The sequence below is a fragment of the Erythrolamprus reginae genome, chromosome 3 (genome assembly GCF_031021105.1).
Source record: "Erythrolamprus reginae isolate rEryReg1 chromosome 3, rEryReg1.hap1, whole genome shotgun sequence".
NCBI lineage: Eukaryota > Metazoa > Chordata > Lepidosauria > Squamata > Dipsadidae > Erythrolamprus > Erythrolamprus reginae.
In genome coordinates this window covers 98,862,177-98,879,610 of record NC_091952.1, presented here as the reverse complement: position 1 = coordinate 98,879,610, position 17,434 = coordinate 98,862,177, and the positions used below count along the sequence as shown (strand labels likewise).

Sequence of the window (17,434 nt, the reverse complement as noted above, 5' to 3'; positions counted from 1 at the left end):
TCATTGTCATGAAAAGTACACAGCTACTCTTATTTAAAAGAGCACTTGCAAAGCTGTGATGATAGAATAAAAAACTCACAAAAGATATATACTTCTTTTTAATTAAAAAACTGGCTGAATTCTTAATTTAAGTAAGACAATTAGGTTGTTTAGCCTTTATATAAGAACATCTAGAAACCGCAGGATGAAGAAGGGTGTTTTCATTCTACTTCTATTTGATTTGGATGTCACATCTAAAAAGGTTTTGTAAAGAATATTAAAAAACTCAGATACGCCTACATACCATGCAGCTCTATCATACTCTGCCCAAATCCGAACAAATTCATCAAGGTGATGGGGTCCCAAGATGGAAGAATCTCGAGTCAGATATTCAAAATTGTCCATAATGACTGCCACAAAGAGATTGAGCATCTAAGGAACCAAGAAGAATGCATAATAAGGGGAAAAGGTTAGCAAAACAGATCTATAAGTAAAAGATCAGCAAATAAGGAAGCACAGAAGAGAGCTGCAATATAATTTTGCACACGATAGTGACATTCTTACTTGTTTTTACAGCTGCTTTTCTTGTAACATAACAGATCCATGAAAAATACTAAAGAATACCATGCCATCTTTTAAATCAATCTGGTGAAAACAATACAAAAAATAAATATGTAGAATAATGAAAAGAGGAACTCACCAAAAAGGAGCAGAAGAAGATGAAGGAGACAAAGTAGACATATGCTAGTTCTGTGCCGCACTTCTCATTCTCATTTTGTCCAGATGTTGCTGTGGTGTCTGGCTCACAACCTTTCCCTTCCAGGCATGAAAGCATAATCTCCTGCCATGCTTCCCCTGTAGCACTTCTGCAAGAAAACAAATCCATCTTGTGGTTTTTTACCATGGTCAACAAATCCTTCTTACTTTCAGAAAATCTCTGTTTAAGCTACAACTCTTTTAAAACTGGACTTCAGTGTGTTTTAAGGAGCTTTTAAAAAAAATATAAGTTGAGTTAAGGTCTTGCATGCTCTTCTGCAAAATCTACTACAAACATCATACTAAGTATACTTTTTCTTTAAGTTGAGCTTGTCTCCTGGTGACCATCTGGACAAGGGGTGTCAAACTCATGTCACTGTCATGTCATTGTTAAACTGGGGATGGGCATGGCCAGCACATCATGCATCTGGCCTGTGGACCATGATTATGACACCCGTGATCTGGACCCTGTAGGTTTCTTGGCAATAGTGTAGAAGTGGTCTGTCATTGCCAAACAGACTGGTGGTGACAGCAACTTCAAAAAGTAGTAATTATCTCACTATTTACATAATACACATTATTTAAGATAACTTCAAAAGATACATTTCAGATAGTTTCTTAATTAAATTCCTAAATTAAGTTACATTTGAAATCCAATAAATGATTCAGAAATTATCCATGACATCGAGAGGCTGTCAGGGTTAATTCCTATCATGGTTACCAAAGGTGATATGACTTCTTGCTAATCGTACATTAAAATATAGCTGAATATACATCCAGCTATATTTTATTGAAATTCAGGTATAACATTGAGGGCTTTTATGATTCAGTCCAGTCAGATCTAGTTATGACCTCTACATCAAGTGAGAAGCTAAAGTGAGGATTCCAATAAGAAAGTTTAATTTCCATTTTGGCAATTCAATTCAATTCAATTCAATTTATTAGATTTGTATGCCACCCCTCTCCGAAGACTCGGGGCAGCTCACAACAGTAATAAAAGACAGTACAACAATGGAACAAATCTAATAATAAAATTATATAAAAACCCCCAACAATTTAAAAACCATACAGCCCATACAAACATAAAATATAAGAAAGCCTAGGGGAGATGTCTTATTTCCCCCATGTCTGGCGATATAGGTGGGTCTTGAGTAACTTGCAAAAGACAAGGAGGGTGGGGTCCGTTCTAATCTCCGGGGGGAGTTGTTTCCAGAGGGCCGGGGCCGCCACAGAGAAGGCTCTTCCCCTGGGGCCCGCCAAACAACAACTCTGTGTGACCTTATCGGCCGCTGGGATTCATGTGGTAGAAGGTGGTTCCAATGACAGGGTTTAGCAAATTTAAAGATTATGATGACATTGTAGATGCACTAAAGGAAGGAAGAGGTGCTGTTGTGTAATCTTCCAGATAATTAAACTGGAACAATGATAATAGTTTTGTTAATGAATCTCTTTGGAATTAAGCTGCCTATTAGGGAATTTTATCTGACTTCAGAACGTGGAAGTTCTTTACAAAGATTAAAAAATAAGAGTCACAGAAAATAAAAGTTGTGGCCCACTGAGCTGAAAACAATTCAGTCTTAAGTTAAAGCCCACTAAATAGTCTGTAAAAAAGGAGACTTTTAGTCTTTTGTTTGTAGCAAGCTGTGTAAAACCAGCTAGCTGAGTATTGGCTCATTACCAGAAGCTTTTGAAATCTCAGGGGAGACAATTCTTTGCTTTATATCAAAGTGTGAATGGATCCCTGTGTGAATATAAATGTAAATTTACCTAAACAGTAACATCAGAGAACCAAGGAAGCTGCGGAAATTGTTGTGGCGGTTAATGTGGCTTTCCTCATCTAACTTGATGTTCCCAAACACCTGAAAACATAGAAATTAAATTATTATCTCTGACTTCATAAGGCAAAAAAAATAGCAATCACCACAATGTGTGTGGATGGTAGAGAATGTTCAATACTCTGATCATTTTTTAATATTTCCAAAGATACCAGCACAAGGGGGGGAAATACTGCTGGGATAAACCATTTTTTTGAAATCTTGAAGAATACTAACTGGTAGAAAAATATTAACTGGTTATAGTATGTCAACTCATCTCACTTTCTTCTTGGATAATGACATTGTATAACATTTGTATTGAATCCCAACAAGTGTAAAGGATTCAGTATATAGTCAGCATATAGATATTGTTGAACAATTAGCAGTAGATTACCTGTTATACAGTGGAACCCCGACATAAGAGCTGCTCTACTTAAGAGCAACTCGAGATAAGAGCTGGGAGGGGAGAGATATTTTTGTTCTACTTACAAGCCCAAATTCGAGATACAAGCGCCAAGGAGCTGTCTCCTGAAGCCAAACGCTAACTTCCGCGTTCGGCTTCAGGAGACAGCTGCGAAGCGGCGCGCATGTTTTAAAAGGTTGCAGCCGGCCTGGGGGGCTCGGGGGGGTGCTTGCAGCTTTCTTTCTTGCTCTTTTTCTTTCTCTCTTTTACCTTCCCTTCCTCTATTTCTTCTTTTCTTTCTCCTTCCCACCTTCTTCCCTCCCTCCCTCCCTTCACTCATTCCTCTCTTACTCTCCCCTTTCATAAGTTTCCTTGCTTCCTTCCTCTGTTCCTGTCCCTTCCCCCTTTCTTTCTTTCTTTCTTGCTCTTTTTCTTTCTCTCTTTTACCTTCCCTTCCTCTATTTCTTCTTTTCTTTCTCCTTCCCACCTTCTTCCCTCCCTACCTCCCTTCACTCATTCCTCTCTTACTCTCCCCTTTCATAAGTTTCCTTGCTTCCTTCCTCTGTTCCTGTCCCTTCCCCCTTTCTTTCTTGCTTTCTTTCTTTCTTGCTCTTTTTCTTTCTCTCTTTTACCTTCCCTTCCTCTATTTCTTCTTTTCTTTCTCCTTCCCACCTTCTTCCCTCCCTCCCTCCCTTCACTCATTCCTCTCTTACTCTCCCCTTTCATAAGTTTCCTTGCTTCCTTCCTCTGTTCCTGTCCCTTCCCTCTTTCCTTCCTTCCTTCCCACCCTCCGTCCATTCATTCACCCATTCCTCTCTTGATCGCTTAAAGCCGGTCCCTGGTGCAAAAAGGGTTGGGGACCTCTGTCCTACAGGATTGGGTGGCAGAGAAGTTGAACATATGTAAATTTAAAAGTTTAAGAAAGTTTACAAGTTAAGTGAAAGAAACTTCATTATTCATTTATATGTACATGTACATTTCTTCATTAAAAACATGTCTTTCTGCATAATTTAGACTAACTTTGTGAGTTTTCTGAGGGCTGGAACCAATTAAAATTATTTACATTAATTCCTATGGGGAAAAGTCATTCGAGATAAGAGCTGCTCGACTTAAGAGCCCAGGTCCGGAACGAATTAAACTCGTATCTCGAGGTACCACTGTATTGCATTTATTAATTTGATTTACACCGCACCCAGTTCAAACCAACATATAGAACACTCATTTCTATATTTCCAGATAGGAACCCCAGACCCAGATAAATTAATTCTACTTTATTGCAAGGTAAGGCTAGCACTGATGATGTTACCTAGTTTGGGTAAAGAAATGTCTGCAAGAAAACAAGGAAGATCAGAGGGCACCAAGGATCTTTCATTTCAACCCTGAGCTACGAATATTATTGGTATTGTAAGGTTATATTAACAGAATCTTGCAAGACCGAAAGTATATTTCTCTCCATTGCCTTTACAGCCCAAGAAACTAGGGATTGTCTCTTCTGAAGTGTTTGCCATGCCCATGTTTGCTCTGTGGGCTCAGCTGTTATTTATCTGATCATTCCCACGGCAGTGGCTCTTTCTCATCTTCTAAAGTCATTCCTACACATCACTGCAATATTTCATCACAGTAATCATTATGTCAGATGAGTTGGTCTGAACGACAGTATGGTTGAGTCAAACATATCTCAGGATGAAAGAGAACTTGCATATTCTTGTTCTTAACCCAGTACTTTAATCCCTATGTCAGGAGTCTCCAACCTTGGCAGCTTTAAGACTTGAAAACTTCAACTCCCAGAATTGTGGGAGTTGAAGTCCATAAGTCTTAAAGTTGCTAAGGTTGGAGACCTCTGCCCTATGTCATATACCAAATTTCCTGTAGTTGCACATAAGATATAGCAAATAGAAGATGGTGTATTTTTCTACCTATCAAAAATAAAGAATAAAAATAAATATTTTATAGTGTTTATGTATATGTATATACACATATGTGTGTGTGTGTGTAAATCTATATATGAAGGTCTTGGCATATTCGGGTTTCTTCCCATGTAGGATTCAGAGATTTCTGGTGACGTTTCGACGAGGTCCCACTCGTCATCTTCAGGCTGGTGCGTTTGTCCTTGTTCTAGGGCGAACACAGCGAGACCTGAGCTCCCTTCCCTCTATAAATACTGGTGAGTGGGTGTGGTTTGATGGCTCAGCAGCCACCCACCAGTATTTATACAGGGAAGGGAGCTCAGGTCTCGCTGTGATTGTCCTAGAACAAGGACAGACGTACCAGCCTGAAGATGACAAGTGGGACCTCGTCGAAATGTCGCCAGAAATCTCTGAATTCTACACGGGAAGAAACCCGAATATGCCAAGACCTTCATACCTGTACCGGTGAAAATCTACTAAAACAAATATATGTGTGTGTGTGTGTGTGTGTGTGTGTGTGTGTGTGTGTGTATATGTATATATGTATATATATATATATACATACACACACACACACACATATACATACACACACACACACATCCATTGAACATAAGAGAGCAATGTTAGGGAAACTGAATTAGTTCATAATTTTTCCATTTGACAACTGAGAACTGTAAGCAGGGAAAAAAGGTTCATAATTCTTGCATTTTTTTCTTCCCAGTGTGGATTCTTTAGAAAGAACACTGGTAGGCTCATGTTACACATCAACATGGAATGTAACAGTTCATATTCCTGAATATAAGATATCACATATTATTTTCTTCAGATGCCAATAGTTGTTAGATTATAAATAACCTACTTCAGCCTTCTCCAACTTGTGTACTTGGATATTCTTGACTAATGATTAACTGAACTAATGGACCTCCTGCCTGAAAATGGGACCTTAAGCTTAATGTAAGAGGAGGACTCAAGGTTTTGTTATTTCTATGTTGGGTGAACCCACCCTCCTAGATCTTTTTAGTTCTTTGCTTACCTGCATTCCAATGATTGCATATATGAAGAAGAGCATTGCAATGAGAAGGCAGACATAGGGGAGAGCCTAGAAAAGGCAAATCATACAAAGTACTGTATTATTTATAGGCATAGTATTTATATGCTTAGAACAGTAACATCCATATGTACTGAAAGTAGTAATAAATAAGCCGTGCAGAGAAGATAAGAATCTCTGTGTAAACTAACTAAATGGCTTGTGAACCAAAGTGAAGCTGTGATGCTAAGTTTAAGAAAAGTAATCAAGTTGTTGAAGCGTGGAACTCTGTAGTATCATCCCTTAACCCCCAACACTTTACCCTTAGACTGTCCATGGTTGACCTCTCCAGATTCCTAAGAGGTCAGTAAGGGGCGTACATAAGCACACTAGAGTGCCTTCCATCCCCTGTCCTATATCTTCTATATCTTTTCTACTATATCTTTATAAGCTTCATTGTATATTATGGTGTATTGGACAAAATAAATAATAAAAAAATGATAATAAAAAGATTGGCACCAATACAGAACAGAGTAACAGGTGACTTAATTACAGCTTCTTTAACAAACGTGCAAGTGATGATGGGAGGTAATAAAAACTATAAAAATACAGAGGGGATTAAGGCACTAAGTATATTTTTCTGCTATATATGAGGAAGTAAGACTTAAGAGTTATTAAACAATAATATACTTTACCTGCGGTCTCCTATGCCACTTCCAGATTGACAATTTTCATGATTACTATAATTTGACAGTATGGATCCCTTTCATTTTTAAACCTATTTTTAAACCTAAACCTAAAACTAAAAAAAATATTAAATTGGATAATTGTATTTCTAACCTTAAGTAGGCCTTGACTGATTATGTGTCATCAAGTCATTCCCAACTCTTAAGTAACCATATGGATAGATTTTCCTCCATGTATCCCCAACCTGATCTTTCAGGTCTTCTACTGCATTTAAAGAACCCAATACTGTATCTCTCAAAAAATCCCTGCTCTATGAATATGTCCAAGTAAATTTTGCACGCCTCAGTGAGGCCCTCATCCACTTCTGCCCGGATGTTTAGATGTTTTTACATCTTGTGCATAATAAATTTGAACTGATTCTGCAAAACATCCAAATATAGGAAGGAATAAAATAAATTGATAGGAAGCAGGATGCTGAATAGATACGAAGAAGGATGCAACCAGACATATAGGAGATAGAGGAGTATAACAGGAGTGAGAAAGAAATAGTAAGTTAGATAACCAACGAAGAAGCAAAATAATCTGCACAAATATAAAGAAAGACCAAGTAATTCAGTTCTATCAATAATGATGGTTCAGACTATTCTTTATTTGATCAGCACATGCTTGTTTCACTATTATTTGTGGTTCTGAGCATTATTTACTTCTCTCTGAAGACTGGAAGATTGCCATCAACCTTTCCTTGTGGCATATTTTTGGTTATTGTGAACCATGATGTTTTGTTTTTAGTATCATTTCTTGTGGTTACAATATTGTAGCTTACTAAGCTAGCTTTTAACTATCTTAGTAAAAATTATATTGTATGTATGTAATATATTACAATAACTTATGTTTGGTCTTTTTTTAAAAAAAATGGAGCCTATTTTCCTGGTTCTAAGTGCACAGTCTCCTTGTTCCAAGTAGTCTTTTAAACTTTGCAGCTTAATTATTTGGTTGACTTTAATCTTTAATATATTACTCCCATACAACTATCAGTAAGTATGAAAAAGATATCCTCAACAGTGGAAGCCCTTAGCCAATCTTGTAATTTCCCCATTAAAAATATTACTTAAATAGGAAACCATTGGGAAAATCCCAGAATTGTAAGTTAGACTGGAAAGATAAGAGGGGGTGGGGGGAGGATTTTGGAATAAATTATTGGCTAATTGTTTTCAAATTACTACCAATACCTGCTTTAGTGTGTCTCCGTGGTGCATATTTGGAGAGTGCCAGGAGGGGAATGCAGTGGAGTAGCGAAAATGGAGCTCTTCCCCAGAGCACCCAATTTGCACTGAAAGATGTTGAAAGAAAATGCAGGGTGTCCTGCATAAGCCAAGCCCACAGTGTGGTAGTAAAAATTTTGGTAGCCCTTCACAGGTTATGAAAGTGTTATATGCTAGCTTCTCAAAAGGTAAAAACTAATAATAAATGAATATATTTTAGTTTATTTTTGTTTTCAAAAATCTAATCTAAATTTTTATAGCACATTTGGTTGCATAGGAAGAAGAAGAAAATATTTATTTATTTATTTATTTACTTGTTTGTTTGTTTGTTTGTTTGTTTGTTTAATTTTTATGTCGCCCTTCTCCTTAGACTCAGGGCGGCTTACAACATGTTAGCAATAGCACTTTTTAACAGAGCCAGCATATTTTCCCCACAATCAGGGTCCTCATTTTACCCACCTCGGAAGGATGGAAGGCTGAGTCAACCTTGAGCCGGTGATGAGATTTGAACCGCTGACCTTCAGATCTACAGTCAGCTTCAGTGGCCTGCAGTAGAGCACTCTACCTGATGCGCCACCCCGGCAATATGGCAAGGATGTATTGTTTCCTGTGATTAAAGAGGCTGAAGGAACCATGGAACAGTGAATACTATTTTTAATAATGAAGCGGTAAAGACTCCAGATTTTTACAGCCACATGGAAGCAAATGAATTGGCAGAGGGGGGATTTGATCCTAAGTGAAAGCTGCATCCCACTGGGTTTGCAATATAAAATAGGCAATAGGGCTTTGGATTCACTTCGGAAGAGGCGTTTGGAATGTGTTGGGAGTGTGAACTGAGCAGCACCTGTCTGTGACTCATCAAAGTAGCCATGTCTGTTTCCAGAATCACATAGTTGTTGCAAATTTTGAAGCACCTTTTCTGAATCAGAAATGTTGCACAGCCATAGCAATTGGAGATATCTAAGAGGTGGGGACAATTAGCTCTCAGTCTTTCAAAGCAGAGCTCCTCTCTTCCTGAATTATAGACTAAATACATCCTCCTTAAAAAGTTTGGGCCTTGTTAGGTATGTCTTGCTTGTGGTATAAAGCACGGATCTCCAAAATTGGCAACTTTAACACTTGTGGACTTCAACTCCCAGAGTTTCTCAGCCAGGAGCTGAGAGCTGTGGACTTCAATTCTGGGAGTTGAAGTCCACAAGATTTACAGTTGCCAAGGTTGGAGAGCCCTGGTATAAAGGATGCTGGACTAGTAAGATTTTTAGGCTACTGTATCGCTATGTGTTTATGCCAGATAGTTAGAGTATCCAATCTTACTTCACAATTCACAATTCCTCCTTTGTGAAACTTGAAGAGATGTTCATTTATATGGGTAAAGAGGATGAAAGCTTGCTAGCTCTTTCTCAGTATCTGTGTTTTTATGGATGATTGATGGTTTGATCTAAGGCATCCATAATTGGCTAATATATCTGCTTGGATGTGCCCTCAATTGTGTATGCAATGGTTGATGTTATTCATTGACCTAAGCAATCCACTGACCTTGGAAGGAAGACAGGAGTTCAGCTTTTACCTTGAATGACTGCACAAAGGTCCAGAGCAGAATTCGAATGGTATACCCTTGGCGAAGCAGTTTGATGAGACGGGCAGCCCGGAACAACTTCAGAAAGCTCATGTTGAAGCTGCTGGTAACTGTCGGCTTAACACAATGCCAGAGAGAAGGAGGAAACAGTAAAATGAAAAAAGTAAAAAAGAAACATCAAATGCAGCTTTCAGTCTTAGTCTTCCACTAAAGGAGAGCAATGGAGAAAGAGATTCACCTTACTATCTGTCAGGATAATTTCTGTAATACTGCCAATCACGGTGATGAAATCAAATATGTTCCAGGTGTCACGGAAATAATTCTGCAAAAAGAAGAAAGAGGAATGTTCAGATTAACCTACTGGATAGCACTGATTTAATAGCATCCCTTTAAAATTTGTCACCATTCAGACTATATTCAGATACACATAGAATAAGGGCTGTCTATCTTTGGTTATCTAGTCTGAGGCCTCAGGACTCCCCAGCTCCTTTCCCTTTTTATTTATTTCTATCCACTTCTCTCTCTCTCTCTTCCCTTTTTTCTCTCTCTCATTCTTTTTCTCCAGGTCTCTCTCCTTTCTGTGTACTTCTCCATCTCTCCCCCCTTCTCTCTATTTGTTTCTCCTCCATTTTTGCTCTCATTTCTCTCACTTTCATTTCTGTTTCTCTCTCTCTTTCCTCTTCCTTTTTTTCTTTCTCTCATCGTAATCCAGAAGCAGGGGCTGCAGGATTGGGGTGGGGGCTGATGGAGCCGAGCTTCCTTGCACCGATCAAGGCTGCCCTGTGGGCTTTCTCCAGCGTTTGGATACACAGAGCGTCGAGGGCTGTCTGCTTTTCCTCAGCAGCCGCCGCGCGTCCCAAATCACACCCCCATTTCAGATACCCATGGCGACTAGCTACCCCCATCCAACCTGGGGATGATGCTGGCAGGGACCCCACGAGAAGCGCCCGCCACCAGGCAAGTGATATGGGGCATGTGACAGCAGCTGAGGAAAAGTAGGTGTGTGTCCCTCGGTGCTCTGTGTATCCAGATGCTGGAGAAAGCCAGCGTGGCAGCCTTTTTCGGCGCAAGGGGGCTCGGCTCCATCAGCCCCCACTCCAATTTTCTGCCTTCGGGGGTGCCTTTGAGAGGTCACATGTGAGGTGGGTGTGCGTGATGGCAGCTGCACAATGGCAGCACGTGACGGCAGCACCACATACAGCCAGAGAAGCCAGGCGGGGCTCAGAGCCCACAAGGGTTTCTCCCTGGATGACAGCTTGGGAGGGGCAGATCAGCTGTTAGGTGGGGAGAAACGGTGCCGGCTCCAGCGCGTGGGGTTTGAAAACCCTGTGCGGCATTTGATTTTTGCGTGCATGCCCATGCACCTATGCACATTAGAGGGAACAGTGCTCTGGAGCCTAAGGAAGGTGAAAAATGGGCCTACCAGGCCCAGTGGAAGTCGGGAAACAAGGTTGTGGGGAGGTTGTGACTGCATGCGCAGGGGAGTGGGGCGAGTGGTGGGCTTTGAATTATGGGTGTGCGCATGCATGCATGTACGATAGCACACACATGCACTATTTTGGCACCTGAGGAAAAAAAGGTTCACCATCACTGCCATAGAGGTTCTTTCCCAATCAAAAGCAATGTGGGTTTTTTGGACATCAATAACTTTAACTTGGGGTGTACAGATTCCTGTAGGCCAGGGAGGGGTTCCTACTTATCTCGCTGTCAGTTTGCTTCCTTCCATTCCACATGAGCATGCCTAATGGGCACGCATACATGCGGTGCCAAAAAATCCAGATAAATTTAAAATTTATAAAAGCCAAACACAAGATGGCGACCACATGCACCGTGCCAGAAACCTGGCTTTTTTGCATTTTCTGAAGAATTTTTAAAATAAAAAATAAAATAAAAAGATGGTGGCGCCCACAGAACCGAATAGACCAAACCAGATTGGTGACATCATTGTGAAGTCACCAGTGGGTCACTTCCGGTTCGGGTGAATCGATCCTAACCGGAGGAACCCATCCCTGCTATAGGCAAGAACTGATTCCTAAACACATTTTTAGCGCATGCAAGCTGCAATGCCCATAAACAGAGTTTTAATAAGTGATGCTGAATACATTTTACTCACCAGGAAACCAAAAGCTATTATTTTCAGGACACATTCCAATGAGAAAACCATGGTAAAAGCAATATTCAGATACTTCAGAACCAATTCATATGTATATGGAGCAGAATAGTACTACGGAAAAAAGAAAACAACAACAACGAGTCATAATAGTTTGAATTTTAGTTAGCCTAATATAAGAATACTGGAGGTTTTCCTATATCTTTAAGATATGTACATCCTAAATAGTGAGATGAATACAGTTACTACTAAAAAGAAATAGCTCCAAGATTTTGGGGATAGAGGGAGTGGGAGGGAGAGAGAGAGATAGAAAGACAGAGTGGGAGTTTCCATTGGTATTGAAAACCATCATTTAAACAGTTAATCTCCAATAATGGAGAAAGGCTAAATAAAAGTTCAGCGTGGAGGACAGGAACGGTTTATATTTGCCTCTTTGAATAAGAATTATAATAAAATCATGAAATCATGAGCACTCCAAGCTCTAAGCATTACTGATACCATGTTTTCCCCAAAATAAGACCTTGTCTTACATTGTTTGAACCCTGAAATAAGCACTTAGCCTTATTGCCATGCACTCAAAATCCGGATTGGGTTTATTATCAGGAGATGATCTTATTTTGTGGCAAACAGGGTAAAATGGGAATTTGCTGCTCATATCTGTTCTACTGCCTAGTCTCTCTTTAAAGAAAGAGTTTCTAGTGGCTTTCTGGGGTTCAATCTATAGCTAATATGATATCAGGAAGTGAAGTCAAGGAGGGGGAATGAGAAGGCTCAACTCCATGGCCCCTGAAGGGAATAATCCTTAAATGAAAGGATCCAGAGCAAATCTACTCTTCCTGAGCTCCCACTATTTCAGTGGGAGAAGCTGGTTCCATAGAGAGCCACAATATATATTTAAGTGTGAAATGTGTAATTTTAATCCCTTTAGATGCATTTCTAACATGGAATACCTGACACGGCTTCTAATTACAGTTCCCAAGAAATGAAGACACATCACAATGAAGTGACAGAGCATTTACTTTGTGCTTGTATATATTTAAAGTGTTTTCATCCTACACTTCACCTGAAAAATCTCACAGTGCAATTCAGTTAAAAAAATCAATAAAAACCTCTACTCTTAGTCTTACAAAAAATAAAATAGAAAAGAAAGCAAACTGAGACACATAATTTCTTAAAGTTGCATTCAGAAAGCTTCTTTCCCTCTAATTTTTAGTTGAAAGCATTTGACTTGAGAAGAACACCCTTCCTATCCTGAGATCATAAAGAAATGCTTCAGTCATTTTAGACAATACAGACAATATTCATTCAAAAGCAGCTTCATCCATTCTTGATTCTCAAATGCTGTTTACAACTAACTAGCAAGCCTGTGATAATTGTATTTTTTTTAAAAAAATGATGTTGACTTGCAATTGTAATGTCAGTCTGTCTCAAATATCAAATCCAATAAAATAAATAAAACAAAACATTGATTCTGTTCATCTCACCTTCATCATTAGAACCACAGTGTTAAGAGCTATCATAGCCATGATGGTGTATTCAAATGATGGAGAGACGACAAAATGCCAAACTCGGTACTGAAAGGTGTGTCGATTTTGAGGCATGTAGCGGGTGAGGGGTTTTGCACTGATAGCAAAGTCAATGCAGGCTCTCTGGAAAGAGAAAAAAAAAGGAAATCAAGAATATGTCTTAAGCATATTATTATAGTTACATAGAAACATAGAAGTCTGACGGCAGAAAAAGACCTCATGGTCCATCTAGTCTGCCCTTATACTATTTTCTGTATTTTATCTTAGGATGGATATATGTTTATCCCAGGCATGTTTAAATTCAGTTACTGTGGATTTATCTACCACGTCTGCTGGAAGTTTGTTCCAAGGATCTACTACTCTTTCAGTAAAATAATATTTTCTCATGTTGCTTTTGATCTTTCCCCCAACTAACTTCAGATTGTGCCTCCTTGTTCTTGTGTTCACTTTCCTATTAAAAACACTTCCCTCCTGAACCTTATTTAACCCTTTAATATATTTAAATGTTTCGATCATGTCCCCCCTTTTCCTTCTGTCCTCCAGACTATACAGATTGAGTTCATTAAGTCTTTCCTGATACGTTTTATGCTTAAGACCTTCCACCATTCTTGTAGCCCGTCTTTGGACCCGTTCAATTTTGTCAATATCTTTTTGTAGGTGAGGTCTCCAGAACTGAACACAGTATTCCAAATGTGGCCTCACCAGCATTCTATATAACGGGATCATAATCTCCCTCTTCCTGCTTGTTATACCTCTTTTATTTGCCAATAATGTGCAACTATGCGGTACAAAAAAGTAGAACAACATCTTTTCATGGGTTATAATCCCCCAAAAAACAACAACAACCAAGGAACACAAGAGAAGTAATAATCTATAGTTATTTCTGGAAGAAAAATTCATTTGTTTTATTTATTATGGAAAATAAGATAATGTTCATTCTGCTTTCAACTCTTCCTTCAACATTTTTCTTTGATTCTAAGGCAATAAAAGCAAATTGATTTTAAGGATCCCAAGTATCAAGATTCTCATAAAAAATAAAGCTTTTATCCACTTGCCCACAACATGCTTAAATAGGTCAATGGAGAGGTTAATATGAGGGAGGAAAAATAACTCACCCAGCTAACACCCAGAGTTAAATCTGTCTCTAAGCAAACCCTGTCATGCACAGGATTAAATGAAACTCCAGTTAGTTCTTACTACCTCATTCTTCTCAAGACTACATTCTTCCATCATTTTGTCTCCTTGCTCCTGGAAAGTGATGATGATGAGAGCCACAAAGATGTTAACAAAAAAGAAAGGGAAAACTACAAAGTACACCACATAAAAAATAGACATCTCCATGCGATTGCTACGGCTGGGGCCACGATCTTCCTCAGTCACATCTACTGAATGTTGTAGAACTCTGGGGACACAGCGAGAAAAAGAAAATGTGATCTTAATGATTCCTTGTTATTTTTATCAAATTAGTTTTACTGAAAGAGTATACAATCTCTTTTAATATAGTAAATATTTAACAAAAGCAGAGTGAAATACACAAAAAATGACAAGCAAATTGACTGAAGGCTGTTTAGCTTCTGATAAACCAATTTAATGAAATAAATTGGTATATAATAAATAACTTCCTCATAACTTCCTCCCATAGAATAACTCAAGATAGTAATTTATGATTATTCTCAATGTATATTAGCTTTAAATTTGCTTTAGAAGAATACTTTCCTACAGCAAATGTCTCAAGAAGCCCTTCTTTTTCTATGTAAGGTACTCTTCAAGCAAGATGAGAATTTTGCTTTTGCAAAAAAGACATCACCGCTCAGAAATCTGCCTTTGTCTCATAATAAAAATACACACATTTGCCTCAGAAAAGGAAACTGTATTTATCATTATTTAAAAGGAAGTACACTAAATGTTCTGATTATTCTCATAATTTATGGCTGAACTACAACAATCCATTTCTAATATCATAGCACAGCAGTTTTTCAATATGTATGTTAGCATTCTGAGTGACCATGTGTTTTGTGATATCTAATGGGATCCCATAAGAGACCAAAGTCAAAGAAGTGGCAGATGGAACACATCAAGGATGTCCATAATATTTTTCCTAAAGTTCAGTGGAAAGGGTGGAGCTTGTTCTTTTGTGAAAAAAAGGTAATACAGTGATATCTCATCTTACAAACGCCTCGTCATACAAACTTTTCGAGATATAAACCCAGGGTTTAAGATTTTTTTGCCTCTTCTTACAAACTATTTTCACCTTACAAACCTACTGCCACCGCTGGGATGCCCTGCCTCCAGACTTCCATTGCCAGCGAAGCACCCGTTTTTGCGCTGCTGGGATTTCCCTAAGGCTCCCCTCGCTGGGAAATCCCACCTCCGGACTTCCGTGTTTTTGTGATGCTGCAGGGGAATCCCAGCAGGGGAATCCAGCAGTGCAAAAATGGGCGCTTCGCTGGCAACAGAAGTCCGGAGGTGGGGTTTCCCAGCGAGGGGAGCCTCAGTGAAATCACAGCATTGCAAAAACACAGAGGTCCGGAGGTGGGGTTTCGAGGACTTCGGTGTTTTTGCGATGCTGCAATTTCACCGAGGCTCCCCTTGTTGGGAAACCCCACCTCCAGACTTCCGTTGCCAGCGAAGCACTCGTTTTTGCGATGCTGGGATTCCCCTGCTGGGATTCCCCTGCAACATCGCAAAAACGCAGAAGTCCAGAGGTGGGGTTTCCCATGGAGGGGAGCCTCAGGGGAATCCCACCAGCACAAAAACGGGCGCTTCGGCTGGCAAAAGAGGTGAATTTTGGCTTTGCACACATTGATCGCTTTTCCATTGATTCCTATGGGAAACATTGTTTTGTCTTACAAACCTTTCATCTTAAGAACCTCGTCCCAGAACCAATTAAGTTTGTAAGACAAGGTATCACTGTATGGCTATCATTTTGTGATCAGGAGAGCTTGTCTGATTTTTTTTTTTTCAGTAAGAGGTTCTGTATCTTGAAAAAGTTAGAAAAGTCCAGTTATCGGTGAAGAAGTAAAATACTTACTGAGGCCATCCTTCTCCAGTGGAAACAGTGAAGAGCGTAAGCAAAGCCCAAATGATATTATCATAGTGGAAATCATGGCGCTTCCATTTTCGACATTTTACTTCCATTGTGTTTTTCTCATGGTCTATATAGTTTCCACTACAGTATAAAAGGGGCAGAGAATAAAAGGCTTTTGTTATACTGTCACAATAAAGAGGGCGGGGGGGAAAGGCTTAAAAGGTAAGTCCAGAGACACAAAATACAATTCCCAGGGTAGATGATAAACATTGATCATGGGAATCCAGTCTCCCCACATCTTTCCTTCTGATATCACTTTTCCATCAGTCTGGCTCTGATGCTAGAAATTAGCTTGACTGGATGGGAGAAGCAAGGTAGAATTTAGAATAAGAAATACAGTGGTACCTCGGTACTCGAACGCTTTGGTTCTCGTACATTTCGGATACCGAACTAAATTTTCGGCAAAAATTTGCTTCGGTATCTGAACAAAAATTCGGATACCGAACAGCCACAGAAAATTTTGTTTATTATCCGAAATGCTACAAGATCTGAGGGGACGGGGTGAGATAGAATGGGAGTCGGAATCCGACACGTCCATCCTGGCCGCCCACTAAACAGCCTCCCATGTCTCTTGTCTAAGCGCTCCAAGCTGTAGGAAGGGTGGGGGCGGCTGCAATACTGGCAGTTTTGGTGGGGGCTCCTTTCCTCAGTGGTTTGTCTTCCCTTTAAGCAGCTACACCAACTTTCTCCTTCCTGACGGCGGCAGCGGCTTTCCTTCGAGCAGCACCAGCGCCGGGAACGTCAGCGGCTTCCCTTTCTCATGTGACTTTCCCGGCCCTGCTGCTGCTTGAAGGAAAGCCGCTGCCGCCGTCGGGAAGGAGAAAGTTGGTGTAGCTGCTTAAAGGGAAGAAGATGAACCACTGAGGAAAGGAGCCCCCCCCAAAACTGCCGGTATTGCAGCTGCCCCCACCCTTCCTACAGCTTGGAGTGCTTAGACCTCAGATCTTTATCCCATAGGAAATAAAGGAAATAGGGGCTGGAAACCAATTAAACCCATTTCCATTATTTCCTATGGGATAAATTAATTCGGTACTCGACCAAATCGGTTCTCGACCACACTTCTGGAACGAATTGTGGTCGAGAACCGAGATACCACTGTAACAGATATTAACCTATCTACTGTAGTATCTTTATGCCCCCTGAATTTACCTTTTTCTTTTTCCAAACAATCATCAGAAAATGTAAGGAATAGTAGGATTAAATACAAAGAGAAACCAAGGGGTCAAGTACATTAAAAAGTTTCTTACAGTAATTAAAAATAGGGAGTTAAGCTCATGTTTCTCTCTAAAGTTTTAC

The 17,434-nt window shown here is 39.7% G+C and overlaps 1 protein-coding gene across 1 annotated transcript in view; it reads right to left on the bottom strand.

The window, feature by feature from the left end:
- Positions 1-17,434, bottom strand: part of CACNA1E (calcium voltage-gated channel subunit alpha1 E) — a 377,710-nt gene that overhangs the window by 44,514 nt on the left and 315,762 nt on the right. Inside the window, exons 29-38 of the mRNA XM_070746282.1 lie at positions 16,082-16,219; positions 14,251-14,452; positions 13,009-13,173; positions 11,528-11,638; positions 9,653-9,736; positions 9,406-9,531; positions 5,896-5,961; positions 2,503-2,594; positions 680-845; positions 284-411 (exon numbers count right to left, since the gene is read on the bottom strand). Of these exons, the coding sequence (XP_070602383.1) occupies positions 284-411; positions 680-845; positions 2,503-2,594; positions 5,896-5,961; positions 9,406-9,531; positions 9,653-9,736; positions 11,528-11,638; positions 13,009-13,173; positions 14,251-14,452; positions 16,082-16,219 (1,278 nt within the window). The remainder of the gene's footprint in view (positions 1-283; positions 412-679; positions 846-2,502; positions 2,595-5,895; positions 5,962-9,405; positions 9,532-9,652; positions 9,737-11,527; positions 11,639-13,008; positions 13,174-14,250; positions 14,453-16,081; positions 16,220-17,434) is intronic.